Consider the following 22,315-nt stretch of genomic DNA (forward strand, 5'->3'; position numbering starts at 1 on the left):
AGTGATATTGCATTCCCTTGGAGGGAAGGGGATATGCAGCCTGTGAGTACATTCTGAAACTTACAGTTAGTTCATTTCCTAAAGTATATTCTAGATTCTATACATTATACTAGCAACATTAGCATCCATCGATTTGGGAATTGTTCTAAGTGTAGAAGGAGATCTGGCCAGCAGCTCTTCATAGAGAATTTTGGTTCTATTATATCCTCATCTTGTAAGATCTGGATGTCCTGGATACAAGTAAGGGGAGAGTAATTTGCCCATGTTTTTTCCTTGCAATAGTAAGCTTGCATTCCCAGTTTGCTCCATATCATGCTGCAACCTACCTTTCCATTCTCACCATACTTTCTGAAATTCAAGTCTGGTGTTACTGTCCAGTAGTTCTCTGCCTGAGAATGACGATTCTTCTCTTGCATTGTACTTTCCCTCCCTCTCTCCCTCCCTTCTGGCAACATAAATTTCTAGGCAGCACAGTCTCCCGCCTTCTCATGTAGAGGTGCTTTCTACAGTGCAGACAACAATGACTGATGAAAAAAGGTCTCGGAGCCCTTCTAGGGAGAACCATGGGAGAAGCAGAGAGAAGTCATCTCCAGGGAACAAAAAAGAGAAGATAGCACACAGACAGAAAACCAGCAACAAGAGGCAGCAATCCAATCAGAAGAAATTTAAAAAGGATACCAAAAGCACCCTTCAAGCAGGCAACCAAATCTATACTTCCACAGTGGTTGATGTGGATGATGTGGTGTCATTTGATGAAGAAATGGAGGTGATGGCCTTGCTTGAAAGTGAGAAGCAGGAGGAAGGTAAGGGAAGAAATGGGGTACAACACCAGTAAATCATCCCCTGGACAGGTCCATCCCCTGAAGAGAACCTCTTGTGAGAGATCTTAGATCTGCAATCCTTGAAATCCACACTATCATTTTTGAGGAAAAGGGTACAAAGACAAGCACACAAATCTGGGCTGTTAAAATCCAGGAAACACTAGAAGACAGCAAGGAATTAAAATGTTGTCTATCTCTTGAATGCTTTCTGATCTGGTAGACCTACCCTGTAAGTCATGTTTAATTAAAGACAAAACTATGATAGAAATACATTGAATTTATCTGTCCTCTCCTTTGCAGATAGCAACCAGCTTGGCTAGTGGTAAAATGCAAAAGGACTGACTTCTGTAATATGTCATGAAATTTAACAAGGGAGGAGATCTTGTAGTAAACCTCAACACTTCCTAGTTGCTTTGGGTTTCAAGACAACATGACCAAAAGAAATCAACAAAATTATTGCAGAGTTATTAAGATGAGCATCCTCAAAACAAACAGTTTACTGAGAAAATATGAAAGCTATCTAGCAATGTTAAGGGGCAAATATCAGTGCAGTATACAGCATATGCAGAAATTCTGAACAGTAATTTCAGTGAATGCAAAATTTAGTGTGTTTAGGTGTGTTTAAAATGGGGCATGAAGGATTCAGACTTCAAATTTGATTCAAATTCAAGTGATACTCATTTGATCTTTGATATGTTTTTTCTTCCATTGAGAGAACTTCGTGCAAAGCTTCAGGTTGGTAGGTCTCAGCTTCTATTTTAATTTTTCTTCTGTAATCTTTTTCTTGGGGAAATTAGACATCAGTGAGATCTAGCTATTAGACATTCACTGGAAATTCAGATGAAGTCTAATAATTAGGTTATTGGTGTTTTCTGACTTTGGTTGTATTTCTGCAGATGTTTCATTATTAAGATAGGTAGCCTCATCAGCATGTGGAAGAGTGTGGTTTGCTGGTTGTTTATCTGTCTCCCTCTGTGTTACCAGTCTGAATCAGTTTTAAATGGTATGTAAGTAGGATTTACCTGTATGTTAATGGTTGATTTGTTAGAATGCCAAGCTTCCAGGAATTCCCTGCTGTCATTCCAAATCATTTAATATCAACAGGTTCCCTGCTGAAACTGTGGCTTTTTTCCCCCCTGCATAATGAAGGACCTACGTTAAGTAGATTGGGTCCTGGCAACCTGCCATTGATTTCTGATTTTAAAATGAATTTAGCTTAGCAGAGCACTAAACAGACACTTATCTACATCAAGATTCCACTCTGCAGAATCTACAAGCATCACTCTCAAAAAAAAAACACCTTATACCAAACCATCTCACTGTTCCTTCTAACTCAGCTTCGTTTATGATTGGAACAGTTATAAAAGTTCTTTCTTAGCACTGCTGGGCATGGCAGAGTTTGAACTGGATATCCAGCACTGTATCCACAGCATGGACTCTACTATAGCATTACAGCCTTTCCTTAGATAAGGCAGTTATGCTGTGACTGTATTGTCAAATGATATGAAATATTTATTTAGAGCACAGACAAGCAACACCCGTATATTTTGGTTTACAATTTCCACAGTACTTGCTTTTACCAGAATATGTGAAATTCATGATAGTTGATAAAAATGGCCAAGAGGGCCTCAAATGATAAACATGGTATATTCCTAATTTTGAGCTTATAAAAGGGGATTCATTTTTAACTGATTAGGCTTCACCTCTGAGAAGAACTCTTAGGGGGAAAATCCTTGTTAGTTTTATTTGGCTTTTTGATACAAAATTGTGCTGGTTATAGAAGACAGAGGTACAGCTCTAGGTCTGCCTGCCTGCAAGCTTTATTTTTCACGTCTTTCATACTTTCTGCTTTCCTTTTCCTGAACTCTGATGTCCATCAAGATAAAGTTTCAAGCAAATCTTGAATGTAAGAAAGAATGAAGGAGGAAGAATACTAAGAGTGATATCGGCATCCAGAGACCCATAGATTATTTCACACATTCTCGGAACTACTATTGCATGGAGTTGCTTGTTCTCGGAAGAATTTTAGATTATTTTTTTCTTTTAAAAAATAAACAGCTTTATGGAGAATCTCAGGATAAAGGACTGGACAAAGCAGCTGTCAGCTCCACTCTGGTGTTCTCATTTTTGCATCATGTTTTTGGATGATGCTTGTGTGCATGAGTTATAAACAGAAATTATTAATCTTAACAGTCATAAATGTCCTTCAGCCAGTGGCGTAGCGTGGGGGGTGCAGGGGGGGCGGGCCGCACCGGGCGCAACATCTGGGGGGGGCGCGCTCGCACTGAGCTGCTCAGGGAGCCCCAAGGGCTGCACAGAGTCGGCTTGGCTCCGCTCTCGAGCTGCTCTTTCTTGCAAAGCGAAACGAGTCCGGCAGGTGAGATGGGCGGCCACATAAACTGAATAAAATAAATAGAAGCGCCCAACTCTCCGCCCAGGCTCAGGCCAACCGCAAGCGCCCCGCAGGCGCCCCGGCAGGCTTGGCCGAGCGAAGACGGACCCGCCGGCCGGCTGGCCTAGCTTTGTGCGCATGAGTGGCTTTATTTAGCGGGGCTCACGTGCAAGCTTGAATGTAGCGGCTCTTGCAGGTCGGAGCCCCGCCCAGCCGCCCTCGAGAGGGACCCGGAAGCATCCCGCATGCGCGCGACTCTTCTTGGAAAGTCTACGCCGCTGCGGGGCGCGTCTTTTCGGCGGTGCCATGACGTCACCGGGTTAGGGGGCGCAAATTGCCCCGGGTGCTGACAACCCACGCTACGCCACTGCCTTCAGCATAATTGTAAAGGAACTTACCAGCCTCCTCAACCTGGTGCCCTCCAGTTATAATAGGATTAAACTCATAGCCAAGTTAACTAGCTGAAATTCCTCATCAGTGTCAACTGGAAGCAAGTTGGTTAAAAAAGACCCAAAATATATGCAGGTAGCAGAGAAAAATTTCCCATAAAGCAAATGCATGCTGGAACTTTACTCTGAATTAGAATATAAAAGAGTCCCTATTTTCATCTGCAGATGAAATTTGAGCATATTATCTCAGTTCTATGTTTCATCTTCCTATAATCTCCTTAATTCCCAAAATAATGTGGGTCAGCAGATACATATTTTTTTTTCCAATAACACATGCAGATTTAAAGAAAGCAGGAAAATCCTATATCTTGTATCTATTCTTCCGCAGGCTTAAAGTCTCCAGGTTTAGGCATCTGTGAGTGGCTTCTTGTCATCCTCTCACACCTTCTCATCATAATCACATTTCCCATTTCCATCTGGTTCTGTATGAAGGTAAGAGTATTTCTAGAGACTGAAGTTGATACATGTGAGAGACAGCAATCAGTAAAGTCCATGCATCCAAATGCTATTGGGTACAGCACCAAGCCTTGCATTCAACTCACACTCACAGAAAAAGATCATGAATTAGACCGTATTATTATGCCTGCCAAAGAGGTCGTATTTGATAAGGATAGTTCTTTCACACATAAACATACCTACAGTACATATTAAATACATTTCATGTATTGATGACAGAGGCAAATTTTAATTCCCGTATTTTTTTATTTTGTAAACCAAACAAGTTATGTAAGCGTAAGTCAATGGAATAAGATATTCCCATAAAAATGTAAAGTGGCCATTGAGCAAGAGTAATTATTCTGAGGTAAAGATAAAAATAAGCCCTGACTGAGGTGCAATGTCTGAGTCACATTTTTATTACCAAGTGTGAGACAGAAAAGCAGATTAGCCCTAATCTCTACCTCCGTGTTTCCCCAAAAATAAGACCTGATCTTATTTTTTTTTTGCCTCCAAAAAGGCACCAGGTCTAATTTTCGGGGGAATGTTTTACCCGCTTACCTTAGGACCACCGCAGCTAAGTCTCCCATACCCTGACACCTGTTGTGCTGCTGCCTGAGTTCTTCTGTGGTTGTGGCCACATGCCACAAGGCGCAGAACTCGAAGCTAAATTGTTTACACTATCTGCTTCCATTTTTTTCTTCCTCCCAAATTCTGTTACTCATCTCCATTTTTATATGACAGATTGTACGAGAATATGAAAGAGCTGTTTTATTCCGATTTGGTCGTATTCTTCATGGAAGGCCAAGAGGGCCTGGTATGTATACAAAGATTATTAGATTTTTGCAGGACTATAAGTTAGATATAACTCTGCTTGCTATGACATCTATATAGACTGAACTGTTGGCATCACTGATGATGTAAAAGAAAATTCCAGTGTCAACCTTCTTGAGAAACAATGGTACAACTAGGGTTGTGCTAAAATAGTGAACATCATGTGAAAAAAATCACCCTGCTAATTCTCACTGTTGAATTATCTAATCAATAGGGCAGTAAATAAAATGGTACAATGTTGGCAAATTCATTTGTGATAGAAACTTAAACCAGGTTCATTACCATGGGGTGATCCCCATATATTTTTCTATACTACCTGAATTGAGAGGGCTGATAGGTTAAGATAGTATGTAGGATTGTGTGTGCAACTAACACGGTTTCCAAATTCATATTGTTACACATTTCTTTACATATACATTTACATATATCTTGGAGGTGTAGGGCCCCATCTTTTCCTATAATGTGCAGAGCAACAAAATACAGAAAAACATTGCCTTTTTGCTGCCATCTGTAATCACCTGGATTTTTGCAGACCCAGATTTGGTAGACAGCAAACATTTTAAAATAATTTTTTATTGTCTCCATTAATGTTTTTGCCATCTGCTCCATAAACTCTTTTCCGATTTTGTTAGAAGGGTTTGTATTCTTTATCATCACTTTAGATTATTTTGACAGATTTTTTGCTCTGCCTGTGAACAAAAGAAAACCTGGCATCTTTCTAGATGCTATAAGAAAGTTTTGCAGACCTTTTCTTGGAATTGCAGAGTACAGTTCTGTGGAGTTTCAGTTACTGTGGTTTTAAATAACTTCTCTACACTTTTCCTTTCAGTTTATTTTTCTTAGTCCCCTCATTTTTAAAAAGTTTTCCTTTTTGCAGTTAGATGTGATGGTGGTGTCCTCTGTGGTAAGTATCCTCCAGGTATACTTGTTTACAAATGATAATTGGGATCAGAATTCCACTGCTAAGTGGAACAGCATTAAGGTACATACATACATACAACAGCATTAAGGTCACTATCTCTTTTTGGCTTAATTACACATTTCACACTAGATCTGCCAATCTATGTGGCACTGCATCTGCAACAGATAGAAATTCTGAGAATTTTTCCTAGGCATATTAATCAACTGAAAATGCAACAGACAAAATGAGAGGGTGTCTCAAGAACCTCAGCATGGAATAAAAGAAGTTTGGAAGCTGACAAAAATGCATTAAAATGTTAAGGCAAAAGATGTGATGGCCACTACTCCAATCCACTATTGTTTCTGTTCAAGATTTTAAAGCATTTCATAAATCTTTAGAAATATTTTGACAAAAATATCAGCTGGACAAAAAGATTACAGTCATTTCTGCAAATCAAACTATTCCCTGACATGGTAAGGTAGGTTACTGGAAGATCTAACAATCATGCAACTACCCCTAGTTAAATAAGTAAATCATGACTTATTTAACTCAGTTTTCTGAGTCTGCATGACAAATAATCATAATCTAACAAGTACACATTTGGTTAAAATATGGTTGATAGTTCTGTAGTATAAACATACACAGGAAAACATAGGAATATTAAGTCCAATCAAATTGTGATAAAAGTAATTTCTGAACCTCATTTTTAGCTTTGGTTTCTTGTAAGATTTCTTTTAAGATGGTTACCTTGAGATTAACTCTCCTTTTTGTCACTAGGCATGGAATCAGAAGGTTAAAGCAGACTTTTAATGGGGGTATTTTGGCTGTAACAACTTTTTATCTCTTTTTGGTTTTTCCATAAATCCACAAATATTTTTTTAATATTTAGTGGGAAATGATTCCAATCTCCATCAGGTTACTATTACTTTTATTAAAAGGGAGGGTATGCATGGTCACTACAAAGGAGACTGTGATAGCAACCTAAATGGCCACTATTCCTCAAATATGAGTTGACCTTAATTTCTTAAGTCATTTGATGTTGGGTGAAATACACACATGCACACAAATACATGCATAAATCACTGGTTAGAATGTGTCTGATGATCAACTATCAATTTTTCTATATGTAAAATCCCAGTATGATAACTTGATAAAATGAGCATCAAAAAGCATGCTCTTAATTCCTATAATGTAATTTCCATGCTGTTCTGTTTCTCCTAAAAGGCTTGTTTTTTCTCCTTCCCTGTCTGGATACTTACCACAAAATAGACATTCGGCTCAAAACTTTAGAGATTCCTTTCTGTGAGGTAAGTGAGTTTAGTTATAGCTTATTCATCCTCTTCTAGCTCACCTACTGGAGAAAAAACACATGGATTAATCAAGAAATGAGACAGTTGCAAAGAAGTTACATAGAATCTCCATTCAGAAGGGTTCTCATACTTTATAGCAAGTTACATAGATTCTCTATTGATTATACTTTTGGATGATATTTGGCAAGCCGGGATGTGGTACTATGGCCATCTTGATTTCTCAGCAGTTTTGAGTACCTTCTACCATAGTATCCTTATGGACAAACTGGGGGGGGGGGGGATTGAGGAATGAGTGGTATTATATTGCAGTGGTTCTCCTTCCCTAGTGGTCAGTTCTAGTCGGTATTAACAGAGAAAGAGAGGTTATGTCCAACCTCCTTGCTTCTGGAGTGTTACAGGGTTCCATGCTCTTGCCTCTGCTGTTTAATATCTACATAAAATTGCTTGGTGAAGTCACCCATCAGATTGGGTCTGGTATCATCTGGATGCAGGTGATACTCAATTGTACATCTCAACCCTTGCTTTCCCAATGTCAGCGTCCTAACCCAATGTTGTTCAGGTCTGGATGGAAAGACTCAGCTTCAGTCCTGAAGCTGGGCCCCTGGATCTCTTTTTTTTCCACCTTTAGTCTTAGATGGGGTGGCACTTCCCTATTTCAGACCAGTGCATAACTTGGGAACCACCATAGACTCACAACTACTCCTCCAAGAGTAGGTGGCAGCTGTGGCTAGGGTGATCTCTGCACAGGTCCATTTTGTGTGCTTTACTCCTAGAATGGGAAGCCCTCCAGACTGTCACTTTTATGTTTTGGTCACCTCATAATGGAATATTGCAATTTGACTGCTCTTGAAGACCACCTGAAAGCTACAAGTAGTCCAAAAATGCAGCGATGGCCACACTTGATACGCCCATGTGTATTAATGGTTCATAACCTGCACTGATTGCCAGTCTTCTTCTGGGTGCAATTCAAGGTACTGATTGTCACCTGGCATAGGACCTGGTTCTTTGAAGGACCACATGTGTCCATGATTCTGCCTGACCAGTGAGATTCAGCTCCTACCCTACAAAAGTTTGACAAATCTTTAAAAATGTGTCTGGGCTCCCTGGCCTGAAACTAGGTTGTTTGTTGAGACCATGATGAGTTTTTTGTAAGGCAATCTGTGTTTTGTTCAGGTGCACAGGTTCTTTTCCTCAATTATAAAATACTCAGAGTAATATGATTCTCAATTCTATCAAATCAATCAATCCATTGTTGGCAATCAAAAGTTTATAGCTGATACCTCGACTATAAGATGAACTAATTACATAAGTTTAAGAAACTTCGTCATGGTTGTGCCTTACCAATTCTCCATACAAAAACATATGCCATGCAGATGTTATTAACCTATCTTGTGAGATTTTTGTAATTTTACCAGCCCAGGTACTACAGTAACAATACTGCCCAATTTTTGTAGGTCCTGGATTTCCTCTTTCTTTCCAGTGACAGACAAAATTACTACCATACCCATTCTTCATCTTATTACATTGAAGATCACCTCTAATGCCTTCTGTTTGTTGTAGGTGATCACCAATGACATGGCTGTTTTAGAATTAAACACCGTGTGCTACTATCGATTGGAGAATGTTACTCTCCTGATGACCACCCTCGCTAATCGTTCTAATGCAGTTCAGATACTAGTACAGACTATCACAAAGCGCTTGCTGGCACATCGGACTTTCAATGACATTCTGCTGGAGAGAAAGAATATCAGTCAGGAAATAAAGGTGGGCAAGAAGAGGATTTTGTGATAACCCTGCATGATGGGAAAAACCATCACAAATATTTATATTGTAATAAATGAACTGACATTAGTAAAATAATATTCCCTTGTTATTGGGCAGTTTCTCTTTCTTGCAAGATATTTCAAAAGATGCAAATTTGTAAGAACTGCATTGCTAAGTCTGACCAATATATATTTAACCCAGCTTTTGTTTTCAATACCTGCCAAGCTAGATACCACAAATAGGCCAATAATTGTGGGCTTTTACTTTGAATAATTTCCCAGAGTCATTTATTGCAACCCCACTTTATAACAAACAAGAATGTTGTTGTAACTTCTTTTTAAAATTATTTTGAATTATACTTTTTTTGTTTCAATCACTCTAAGCTAATCAGATCACAGTAGCAAGACAAGCAGCCAAATAAATTATTTAAATGAATACCAAAACAAATTAGCAAGAAGCTTTTAATAGAAAGCAAAAGTGATAACAATAGTTTATTGTTGATTAGCCACTAGGCCATATCACAATACAGAATATAAAACACAGAACATTAGTAAAACCATATAAAAAATAGACTAAAAGAAACAAATGAAATTGAAAAAGAAAATTCTATCTGCAAATGAAATATGTTGTTTAATATTTTATTTATTTATTTACTAGATCATTCCTCTAGTGTGCAGTCCAAGATACCGATCTCTCTGTTTTTTATACAAGTGACGTTCAAATGATATATGCATTATATCTGCTGTCTCTGAAGCTCTGCAAATGCACATATGTTCACTCTAGCGGGCTTGGTTAACTCTTCCATATATAACCATTGCATCCAATTGCTCAAATCTTGCTGGAGCAAATACCACCCTAAAATGTTTAGGAATAGCTGTGTTTAAATACAGGCAGTCCTCGACTTACAACATTTAACAACTGCATCGATTCACTTAACCAATGTGGCAAGAAAAGTCATAAAATGGGGCAAAACTCACTTAACAAATTTCTCACTTACCAAAGCAACATAAATTTTGGGCTCAGTTGTGGTCGTAAGTCGAGGACTATCGGTAATTGGAAATTTGAAGATACATTTATACAGGTAATCCTCAACTGACTAGGGGGGCTTTCACCCAGGTTCGCCTGGTGCGCCAGTTGCGGCCCTATCTAAGCCGGGATGATCTATGCACGGTCACTCACGCGCTCGTGACCTCTCGTCTAGACTACTGCAACGCTCTCTACATGGGGCTTCCCTTGAGGACCACCCGGAGGCTCCAACTGGTACAGAATGCAGCCGCGAGAGTTGTGTTGGGAGTCTCCCGATACTCCCATGTCACACCTCTGCTCCGTGAGCTGCATTGGTTACCAGTTGTCTTCCGGGTGAGATTCAAGGTACTAGTAATGGTGTTTAAAGCCCTACATGGCAGGGGTCCGGAGTACCTTAGGGAACACTTGCTGCCGGCATCAACTTCCCTCCGCCCTGTGCGTTCCCACAGAGAGGGCCTCCTGAGGGTGCCACCGGTCAGAGAATGTCGATTGGTGGCCCCCAGGGGGAGATCCTTCTCTGTGGGCGCCCCGGAACTATGGAACCAGTTACCGGTTGAGCTCCGGACGGCGCCCAATCTTCGCTCCTTTCGCCGCGATCTAAAAACATACTTGTTCGAACAAGCCGGCCTGGCCTGAGGGGGGATTGGTGGGGTTTTTACTGTCATTTTATTGGGGTTTTTATTATGTATTAACTGTTTTTTAATGGGCATGTATTTAATTACTTTTTAACTTTTGTAATTCTGTGTTTTATTCTTGCCCTGTACACCACCCTGAGTCCTTCGGGAGAAGGGCGGTATAGAAATATTAATAAATTAAATTAAATTAAAATTAAACTTACAACCATTTGCTTAGTGATAGTTCAAAGTTACAACAGCACTGAAAAAACTGATTTATGTTTTTCACACATATGACTGTTGCAGCATCCCCAGGGTCATGTGATCAAAATTTAGATGCTTGGCAACTGGTTCATATTTATGACAGTTGTCCTGGGGTCATGGAATCACCTTTTCTGACAAGCAAAGTCAGTGGGGAAGCCATATTCACTTAGCAACTGTGTTAACAACTGCAGTGATTCACTTAACAACTTTGTCAAGAAAGGTCGTAAAATGGGGCAAAACTCACTTAACAACTGTCTCATTAGCAACATAAATTTTGGACTCAGTTCTGGTCATAGGTTGAGGACTCCCTATATTGTCATTCATTTCAATGTGCCAGTCTGAGGATGGCTATATCTTTCTCTGCTTCTATGTCCAAAATTCTTTGTGCAGCAATCTTTTACCTTGTTTTCCAATTGCAGAAGAGACAGGGAGGCCATAGCTCCTGGTATAATTTGTCAATTATACAATCCAAGAAGTCTTTAATTGGAATTTTCTGTTTTAATTTTGTCTGTCAGTTTCCATAGCATTAATTCTACATCAATAATTATATTCATGATTTTAGGCAAAGGGCAATTTGTATAAATTCATAATTCAACTCTGATTGCAACAAGATGCCTTTAAGAAATTGTGATTATAGTTTTCTAGTAGTGATAGTGATATATATTTAAGCCCCAAATTTCAGCTCCACATAAGAGCATGGGTATAACTTTGGCCTTAAATAGTTTACTACTTAAGGCTAAGGAAGCTGGTTAGCTTTTTTTTTAACATTTAAGCAGTAAATTCACTCATGCCCTTGCTCTAAGTGAGCTCCTTTGATGATGAGGGAGCCAAGATTCAGTCCCAGAGAAAACTACACCTAGATAAAGAATGCTATTAAGTTGCTCTATTGACTCATTTTTTAAAATAAAAAATGGAAAAAATTATGCCTTGTGTTCCCTGAACAAGAGAGGAAACTGGAAATGGGAGCTAAGACTTTTATCAGTTTCCCCCCCCCCTTTCAACTGCCAGTTTCCTTTCGGTTTATGCTTCTCTATTTTCAGGGACAGCCTAGAACAGTGGTGGCAAACCTATGGCACGCGTGCCAGGGGTGGCACTCAGAGCCCTCTCTGTGGGCACGCGCGCCATTGCCTCAGCAAAGTTCTCCAGAGTAGTGAGCACGTGGCGTTTGGATGAAACAGGGCAGGAAGTAAGCGAGCAAGCGGTGTTGGCCCCCCGAGGATGCCCTGGAGATGGCGAGGGACTGGCCCTGGCCACGCTCACCTAGTCTGCCATGACCACTGCAGTCACGCCCACCCAGTGGGCCATGCCCCCCCCCCGAGGGCACCACAATGCTGATGCAGCCCTGGCACTTTGTTATAAATAAGTGGGTTTTGGGTTGCAGTTTGGGCACTCAGTCTCTAAAAGAGCCTTGGTGGAGCAGTGGGCTAATGCCTCCTTAAGTAACACCAGCTGTCTGCAATTAGTGCAGGTTTGCATCCCACCAGGCTCAAGGTTGACTCAGCCTTCCATCCTTCCGAGGTAGGTAAAATGAGGACCCAGATTGTTGGGGGCAATTAAGCTGACTTTGTAATAATGCCGCTTGGGGTGGGTGTGAAAGCCCTAATAAGCAGGCATATACATAGAATGAAGGCTACTGCTAAGCTTGTAAGCCGCCCTGAGTCTTCGGAGAAGGGCGGGATATAAATGGAATTAAAATAAAATAAATAAATAAAATAAAAGGTTTGCCATCACTGGCCTAGAAGGCAGAATTCTGCTTTCAACTGAAGGATCAAATTTTAATACCACGTTAAGCCATAACATAGCTTATATAATATAAGGTACTCCTGTTTGCTTAAACACTGATCCCAATTTTAGGTTTGTCAAAATTTGCCTTGCCCATGCCATACTCACAAGAATAAAAATTGCAAAGGCAACCCATTAACTGATGAGCCTGTAAACTCTCTTTACAACTCCAACTTTCTACCACCTGCTCTTGGATGGAGAGTGGACACAAGATGCTTTGCCTTGGCAGTCAGAGTCACAAAACGTTTAACTCAGATATAGCCTCAATTAACACTTTACTTAAACCAATTTTGTTGGAGATTAAGATAGAATAGAGCTGGATGGGACCTTGGGGGTCTTCTAGTCCAGCCCCCTGCTCGAGCAGGAGAACCTATACCATCTCAGACAAGTGACTGTCTAGCCTCTTCTTAAAGATCTCCAGTGAAGGCAATTGTCCCTACTGTTAGGAAGTTTCTCCTTAATTCCAGGTTGCTTCTCTCTTTGGTCAGTTTCCAACCATTTTTTCTTGTCCTGCCCTCTGCTGCTTTGGAGAATAGTTTGACCCCCTCTTTTTTACGGCAGCCCCTCAAATACTGGAACTTTGCTATCATGTTGCCTGTTTCTTCTTTTCTTTAGACTAGCCAAACCCAAGTCCTGCAGCCGTACTTCATATGTTTTAGTCTCCAGACCTTTGATCATTTTAGTTGCTCTTCTCTGAATTTTTCTAAGGTCTCAACATCTTTTTTGTAGTATGGTGACCAAATTGGCTGCAGTATTCCAGGTGTGGTCTTACTAGGGTTTTATAAAGTGGCACTAGTACTTCGCGTGATCTTGATTCTATGCCTCTGTTTATACAACCCAGGATTGTATTAGCTTTTTTGGCTGCTGCTACACACTGCTGGCTCATAGTCAAGTGATCGTCCACTAGGACTCCAAGGCCCCTCTCACAGTTGCTGTTTTTGAACCAAGTCTCACCTAATCTGTATTTAAAACTTTGATGTTTCCTGCCTAAATGTAAAACTTTGCTTTTCTCCACATTAAAACTCATTTTGTTGGATAGGGCCCATTGTTCAAGTTTGTCAAGATCTTTTTGGATCCTGAGCTTGTCTTCTGGGGTGTTGGCTATTGCTGCCAGTTTAGTGTCATCTGGAAATTTAATGAGCCCCCCCTCTATTTCCTCATCTAACTCATTAATGAATTTATTGAAGAATACTGGGCCTAAGACAGAGCCTTGTGGTACCCCACTGTTTACTTCTCTCCATGTGGATGTAATATCATTGAGCATGACTTGCTGAGTACGGTTTGTCAGCCAGCTACAGATCCATCTGATGGTGGTGTTGTCTATCCCACCTTTTTCTAGCTTACTAAGCAGCAGGTTGTGGTCTACTTTGTCAAATGCCTTACTGAAGTCTAAGTATACTATGCCCACAGCTTTTTGCTGGTCTACTAATTTAGTCACTTTATCAAAGAATGAAATGAGATTGGTTTGGCATGATCTGTTTTTGACAAACCCGTGCAGGCTACTGGTTATAACTTTGCTTCTAGTTGTTCGCAGATCTGTTTTTTGACTATCTTTTCCAGGATCTTCCCAAGTATTCATGTTAGACTGATTGGTCTGTAGTTTCCTGGGTCTATGATAATATTGTATATGTTTATTTAAAGAGTTTTGGCAGCCATAGAAATACCACCTCCTTTTTTCTTTTTATGCAGGTGGCTGTGGATGCCATTACTTGTCAGTGGGGGATCAAAGTGGAGCTGACAGAAATGTAGGTATGAAATCTGTACAGTGTAAAATAAAAAAAATGTATAAATATCAGGTGAGGAAAAGAATGAAATATTTACTGATGAACTATAATTTGTAACTTTCCATTCAAGTATTATATATCCTTTCTATATTGGCCTATAATTAATAGTTATGATTAAGCCAGTCCATGAAGAAATCTAAAATCCACTGATCAACAAAAATGACATAATGGTTTGAGAGTTGCATTTTCCAGAATCCTCATTAGGCAAGAGAAAAGCTCAAACCCACAGCCTTTGAGCTTTACCCATGATGAAAACAGACAGGAATATTATAATCATTAGTGGTAATAATGCATTTGGGTCAATATAAAAGGGGGGAAAATGACATTGCCATAGGTGTATACTACAGGCCACCCAACCAAACAGAGGAAATAGATGAACTTTTTGCTAGTCTGTTAACTAAGATATGTAGGAAGCACATCGCAATGGGGGACTTTAATTACCCTGTCATCACCTGGGAGACAAACTCTGCACCAAGTGGAAGATCAGATTCCTGTCAAACCTAGCAGACAACTTTCTCTCCCAAAAAGTAGAGAAGGGAACTAGGGGATTAGCCATATTGGACCTAATTCTCACTAACAGGGATGAAATGATAGAAGGAGTTGAAGCCACAGGAACCTTGGGGGGGGATTATCATGCAATATTGGAATTCAATATTATGCAAGCATAAGCAATAGAACACAGTCAAAATAGAGTCTTGGTATTCAAGAGAGCTAATTTCAATAAATTTAGAGAGAACTTGGGAAGGATTCCATGGATGAGAATCCTCAAGAGGAAAACAACTCAAGAAGCTTGGGAAATTTTGAAAAGTGAGATAATAAAAGCCCAGTCTAGCACAATACCAACCAAGAACAAAAATAACAGCTCTCAAACGAAACCAGCATGGCTGCATAAAGAACTCTCTGATAAACTGAAAGACAAAAATGACAAGTATAACAAGTGGAAAGAGAGGCACATAACTAAGGCAGAATATCAGCAAATAGCCCGTGCCTGCAAAGATGAAGTGAGGAAAGCTAAGACTCAAAATGAACTAAGGCTTGCAACAAAAGTCAAAAATAACAAAAAAAAGCTTCTTTCAACATGTAAAAAACAAGAAAAAAGTCAAGGAAATGATTGGCTCATTAGTGGGAGAAAGTGGCAAGAAGGTGACAAGCAACTGGGAGAAAGCAGAACTATTTAACTCGTTTTTTGCATATGTCCTTACACAAAGGGAAAAAACAGCCCAACCTATTAAAAACAGTACCGTAAAAAACAGATTAGAAACACAAGTTAAGATAGGCAAGAAAATGGTAAGTGACCACCTGTCCAGCCTAGACGAGTTCAAATCATCAGGATCAGATGGATTACACCCCAAGTTTCTCAACAAACTGGCACATGTGATCTCAGAACCACTGAACTATATCTTTCAAAGATCCTGGAGCACTGGGGAACTACTGGAGCACCGGAAAAAAGCTGATGTAGTTCCCATCTTCAAAAAAGGAGAAAAAATGGATCCAGGAAATTACAAAGCTATCAGCCTGACATCAATACCTGGGAAGATTCTGGAAAAGATAATCAAAGAACGAATCAGCGAACACCTAGAGGCAAACAAAGTCATTACCAAAAGCCAACATGGGTTTGTCAAAAACAGATCGTGCCAGACAAATCTTATCACATTCTTTCACCAAGTGACAAAATTAGTGGACCAGAGGAATGCTGTGCATATAATTTATTTGGACTTCAGTAAGGCATTTGATAAAGTAGATCACAACCTACTCTACTTGATAAGATAGAAAAATGTGGGTTAGACAGCATCATCACCAGATGGATTTGTAGCTGGCTGACCGGCCACACTCAGCATGTAGTCCTCAATGGAACTGCATTTACATGGAGGGAAGTGAGTAGTGGGGTGCCCCAGGGCTCTGTTCTGGGCCCAGTGATCTTCAACATCTTCATCAATGATTTGGATGAGAGGATAGATGGGGAACTCATCAAATTTGCAGACGACACTAAGCTGGCAGGAATAGCCAACACTCCAGAAGACAGGCTTAAGATACAGAAGGATCTTGACAGAATTGAACATTGGGCATTATTTAATAAAATGAAATTCAAAGGTGAAAAAAGTAAGGTTCTACATTTAGGCAAGAAAAACCAAATGCACAGGTATAGTTTAGGACAGAGATGTCAAACTCGCAAGTCACATGACGTCATGCGGCAATGGGGTGGGTGTGGATTCGTCATGATGCGTCCTGTAACTGTGAGAGGGATCTCGGAGTCCTAGTGGACAATCACTTAAATATGAGCCAGCAGTGTGCTGCAGCTGCCAAAAAAGCCAACACAGTGCTAGGCTGCATTAACAGAGGGATAGAATCAAGATCACGTCAAGTGTTAATACCACTTTACAATGCCTTGGTAAAGCCACACTTGGAATATTGCATCCAGTTTTGGTCACAACAATGTAAAAAAGATGTTGAAACTCTAGAAAGAATAGAGAGAAGAGCAACAAAGATTATTAGGGCAAACATGTAAAACTCACGATGTCACGTGACATCATGCAATGTATCAGGACGGTTTTGCCATTGCTGGCAATGGGGTGGGCGTGGCTTCCGGATGACATGTCCAGCCCACAAACCAGCAGTTTGACACCCTGGATTAGGAGACTGGAGGCTAAAACATACAAGGAACGGTTTCTAGAATTGGGTATGTCTAGTTTAATGAAGAGGAGGATGAGTGGGGACATGATAGCAGTGTTCCAATATCTCAGGGGTTGCCACAAAGAAGAGGGAGTCAAGCTATTTTCCAAAGCACCTGAAGGCAAGAGAAGAAGCAATGGATGGAAACTAATCAAGGAGAGAAGCAATCTAGAACTAAGGAGAAACTTCCTGACAGTTAGAACAATTAACCAGTGGAACAACCTGCCTCCAGAAGAATGCTCCATCACTGGAAGTCTTTAAGAAGAGACTGGACAGCCATTTGTTCGAAATGATATAGGGTTTCCTGCCTGAGCAGGACTAGATGACCTCCAAGGTACCTTCCATCATCATCATCATCATCATCAGTATTACTACTACTACTACTACTACTACTACTACTACTACTATTATATTCCATTGACATTCAGTCTGCCTTCATATTTACCCTGGCTTTGAATTCCAGACCTCATAACTGAAACACCTATACTTGGCTATAGATTTTCTGGACTTTTCTCCATTCTGTTTTTGTATTATTTTTGTTAACATCTCCAATGAAGAGTACTGAGGAATTCCAAAGCTTGCATATTCTTTTAGTTGGTCCTTGTTGTATTGCAAGTCTAGGCATGAACTAATTCTAGATGAGTCTCCATTGTATAGTGTTTATGAGTACAACCAGCAATATAAGAACTGATGCTTGTAACAAGTGTTTAAGATATGAAGTGTTTCTGCAATACTGAAAAAGTTATGCAATTGTTTAAGGGTTTTTAATTAAACTTGATTTTAAAAAAAGGACTGCAAGTTTGTTGTAATCTGTTTTCAATCTCTGTGCAGTCTTAAGAGCAGTGACAGATTGGCTGACATCTCTATCTAGAATTGAAAGTGAGTGGCCAGAAAAACTACAACTAACAACTTTTACTAGAAATAAGACACTCAGAATACTAGGACCATCCCTTGACCAAGATTGCTTGAATGAGTGAATGAATGAACTAACTAATCAGTGAAGGTGTCTGTGAAATACATTAATTAGTTTTATGTTCCCTTCCCTTTGTCTATGCAAACTGGAAGCTGCTTTCAGTCTCTGGAGCAGAGTTTCTCAACTTCAGCAACATTAAGATATGCAGACTTCAACTCCCAGAATTTTCCAGCCAGCTTTTTTGTGTAAAATGCTAAGAGGGAGCAAAAGGGAGCAAGAGCAATGAATTCAAGGCCTTGCAAGTCTATTTTCAACTCAGAAAGAGAATAAGGCCACCCTTGGTCCCCTATCCTCAGCTTTTTCAAGTGAGATCAGAGTGAATGAGATCATAGGACAGAACCTCCAAAGACTGACCAGAGAGATTTTGGAGAGAGTGGATGTGACAAATCTCACTCAAATTGCATTTGAGCTTTAGAGATTTGGCATAAAGTGATTGGAGTATATGTCTGTCAGGGTCCCATAAAATTCAAAAAATTGTGGTCCCGTGGGGTATATCCCGTTTAGTGTTGCCAAAAAAGATAACTAGGAGACTGCCAAGATAGGGCTTAGGAGAAGAATATCAGCTCTCCAAAATGATAGCCTCCTTAATCTAACTGGGGATAGTGGTGGGAAGGGATATAGTCCCAAGTAGCCATGGAAGGACACAGTTCTGGAGTCTTGGTCAAACCTCCCTATACAGAATTTATTGAGAGAGATTTTGGACTGTTGTTAGTCAGAGCAAAAGAAATAAAAAGACAGCCTAGCTACAATGTTATTTTCTTTATTAATGAATGAAAGTTTATCTTTGAAGAAAATGTGTATGTGTAAGTAATACAGAGTGGATCTCTTATGAGAATGGATCTCACTTCTAAACCTGATAGAAGTCAAAACAAATTATCCATGGATCAACCCAGGGCAGGCAGGCTTTTCCTAGAACCCCAATCTGATTCCCGAAGCAGGCAATGTGGTTAAGATAATGGTAGTGAAACTCCAAATGAGCTGATTTATAGGCAGCTCCTGGGACAAATATCCAACTAGCCTGTCAGCCGAAGATTTGTCTCGGAAGTAAAAAGCTGAATTAAGTTGGTGTAATTAAATCAGATGGCTTATCATTGTCCACGAGAAGAAGAAAAAATAGTAACCAAAAGTACATATATTCTCAAGATGTCAAGCGTCTTCTATTGTTTCTAGGCCTGGAGAGTAGCCTTTCTTTCAGTTTCCTATTTTTATTTCAGTCAAGACATTCGGCTGCCAGCTGAGCTTCAGGGGTCACTATCTGCACAAGCAGAAGCCCAGTGTCATGCGAAAGTGAGGGTAAGTCAGCAGCCTCCGCATGTACATTTTTATTACAGGAGATTGCAGGAGGGAGGAAAAAATGCTTTTCCTCTGGTGGCCTTGGTTTCAGTGGGAGTGGCAGGGCAAAGGAAAAGAAACCTGCTTTTGAGGAGGCCGACAGCCCATACAATAATATTAATTGCAAGTAAATAAGCAGAGAGGCAGGATGGAAAGTGTTAGTAACCTCCCATAGACTAGTCTCCATGATTCATGGCTTACTTTCCAAATTCAGATTACTATGGACCTTAGAGCTTTTCATAACTTGCAAGACAGCACATTCTGCCCTTTTGCACATTCTGCTTCATCTCCCTACTTTTTTGGGTGAATTTAATCGCCAGGTTTCCTGAGAAAGTGCTTGCTTATTTTGCTATGAAACAAAAATAAATAAATAAATATGTAGGGCAATAAATAATCTGCATCCACGGGAATAGAAGTTAACTTGTAAACTGCTGAAGGGGAAGAACTAAAAGAATATGTGCTATGTATAGGAACAGTTCTTAAGACTTTTTTTATTGAACGCTGGACAAAATTGGGACCAAGCTAAACATCGCAGAAGATTCTTGGACAAAGTAATACAGCATCGCACAGTATAGAGCAGACATGTCAAACCCGCAATGTCACGTGACGTCGCGCGACGTATCAGAACTTTTTCCCCATTGCCGGCAATGGGGTGGGCGCGGTTTGTATGTGACGCGTCCGGCCTGCGGGCCGGCAGTTTGACACCCCTGGTATAGAGGGTAGACCGTACTTTTTCTGATTTAGGCTAAGGAAAGGCAGTATCTCAGTAATATGGTTATAGAAATAACAGAACAATTCTCAAATGGCTTTTGTGTTGTAGGTGATCGCTGCTGAAGGTGAAAAAGCTGCTTCTGAATCTCTGAAAACAGCAGCTGAGATATTGTCCCGTACACCAGCTGCTATCCAGCTCCGTTATCTTCACACTCTGCAGAACCTGTCTTCTGAAAAACCTCCAACCATTGTTCTGTCTTTACCCTTTGACCCCCTGAGCCTTTCGGTTGCAGTAAATCAAACCTCCACTGGCTACAACCCTTCAAGTTGCCACAATAATCCAGAAACTTCAAAGGGCAAGGACTCTCCCATGTTATAGAAATTGTAGCATTCAAGGGATCATGATTTCAAGCTGTCGCTGATACAGTTCATCACATGATTGGCAGCTAAGCCTTCTGTTTAAAATTCAAATACTAATAGCAATCAAATAAAAAGTTATCAAACTCAGATCTCACCTGCTCAGGACACAAATGACAGGGTGCTGTAAATGCTGACTTATGAATTTACCTCTTGAGACTCTATGTATTTGACTAATAGATACATCATTTTTAACGTGGAGTTTAAAATTTTTAGTTGTATGTTTGTAAAATCTGTTACATTTACTTATTTTTTAAAAAAATTATTATTATTATTACTAAGAACTATTCTTAGCAATCACATAAAAAAAACCATGATGCCATATCTTGACATGGGACAGCAACCAGAACATAGTATTCACGAATGATTTTAGCATTTGGGCAATATCATAACATGTACAATACAGTTGTTATGTCAAACATTATAGTTTCTAGATCTTGATAAATTAACAACAGCATTTTGATTTGCGACCAAGAAAGAAATAATAACAACAACAACTTTATTGTCACTTTGAATGTACACCAATTGGCATACATCAAAATGAAATTTTGTTACATACAGCTCTCAGAGGGTCACCACCTCTGATATACACTCCTTGTTCGTGGCCAGCTCAGGTTTCAGATCATCCATTTTAGTCTCTAGGGAGCGAACGATGGCAAACAGGACAGTTGGAAACAGAGCTCCATGTGGACAAGCCCTGAAATTAGCTTGTATTCCTGCATGACAACCTCTTCTCCTTTTCTTTTTCTGATCCTGTCTCTTCCACCTTTTCCTTGCTTCTTTTTGCCCCTGGAGCACGCTGACACTGCCACCAACTGCTCCAAAAGCCTCTCTCTCTTCCTCTGGGCTTGCCAACAGCCTCATCCAGTTCCTTCACTCCATAAGCCCCGGGACCTCTCCTCCTCTACCTCCTTTGGAAACAGCCCTTATTTGCAATAGAATCCATCACTAGGCCAGCAGTCAGGTCTTGCTGCTGGCAGAACAAATTCAAACAGCACCAACGACTTTTAACAGTCTCACCAAAAGTTCCAAAACAGCTAGAAACTCGCCATGCCAGCAAAGATCGTCGGTTGTATGTTACCTTAGTTCCACCATGTTGCTCAAACACATTAAAACCTTCCCGATCGTGTGGACTATATCCCTTAATATCCCTTCCAAAACTATTCACCTTCAAGAGCCAATACAGCCGCAGCCATTCCAGGCACCGCCATCTTAAGATCCAGTAAAACTGGTATAGAATTGGCATAATATGTCATGAGTTCTTGTTATGAAGTATGCTCATTTACAAACATACATGCATGTTACATACATATAAACTGATAAACCCCACATACCTACAGGATACTGCCACGTTAAAGCATGATTGTGTAAAGAAAATCTCAGTTACCTGCAAAGATCACAAAAGATCTGAAATGTAGTCAGTTGTTTATTGCAGAACTAAAGTAAAACACACTTCAGAGGAATTATGTAAAACAAGAAAAAGCTTTGCAGTTCTGTGATGTTAGCATTTGTAAAAAGTCAACTAATAAAGATGGAAAAAAGGAAGCTAGGGATCATCCAAAAAAGAATAGGAAGAATTGAGGTGGAGTAAGACTGAATTCAAAATGAAAACCCATGAAAAACATAGGAAAGAGGAAATTGACTTACTGTACAGACCAGCTATAGGTGTCTCTGATTGGGACAGGACAAATGGTGTAAACTGATTTAGGTACTTGCCGCCAACAAGAATAGGGAAGATAGGAAGGTGAATATAAGGACAAAATCCAGTGTTCTGATCTCATTTCTGTGTTATCACAGTATCAGACGAATAAGAAAAAATAGTAAAAAACACACCTA

The 22,315-nt window shown here is 40.0% G+C and overlaps 1 protein-coding gene across 1 annotated transcript in view; it reads left to right on the forward strand.

Annotated features, from left to right (window-relative positions):
• Positions 1-520: 520 nt before the first annotated feature.
• The window catches only part of NPHS2 (NPHS2 stomatin family member, podocin), a gene marked incomplete at both ends in the record, with an annotated part of 32,775 nt that continues 10,980 nt past the window's right edge, over positions 521-22,315 (forward strand). The window contains 8 exons of the mRNA XM_081325529.1: positions 521-803; positions 3,991-4,094; positions 4,842-4,914; positions 7,057-7,139; positions 8,703-8,906; positions 14,282-14,337; positions 19,234-19,312; positions 20,172-20,354. Coding sequence (XP_081181655.1) covers positions 521-803; positions 3,991-4,094; positions 4,842-4,914; positions 7,057-7,139; positions 8,703-8,906; positions 14,282-14,337; positions 19,234-19,312; positions 20,172-20,354 — 1,065 coding nt within the window. The remainder of the gene's footprint in view (positions 804-3,990; positions 4,095-4,841; positions 4,915-7,056; positions 7,140-8,702; positions 8,907-14,281; positions 14,338-19,233; positions 19,313-20,171; positions 20,355-22,315) is intronic.

Source organism: Vipera berus (assembly GCF_964194415.1).
Source record: "Vipera berus genome assembly, chromosome: 3".
In the NCBI taxonomy this organism is placed as follows: Eukaryota; Metazoa; Chordata; class Lepidosauria; order Squamata; family Viperidae; genus Vipera; species Vipera berus.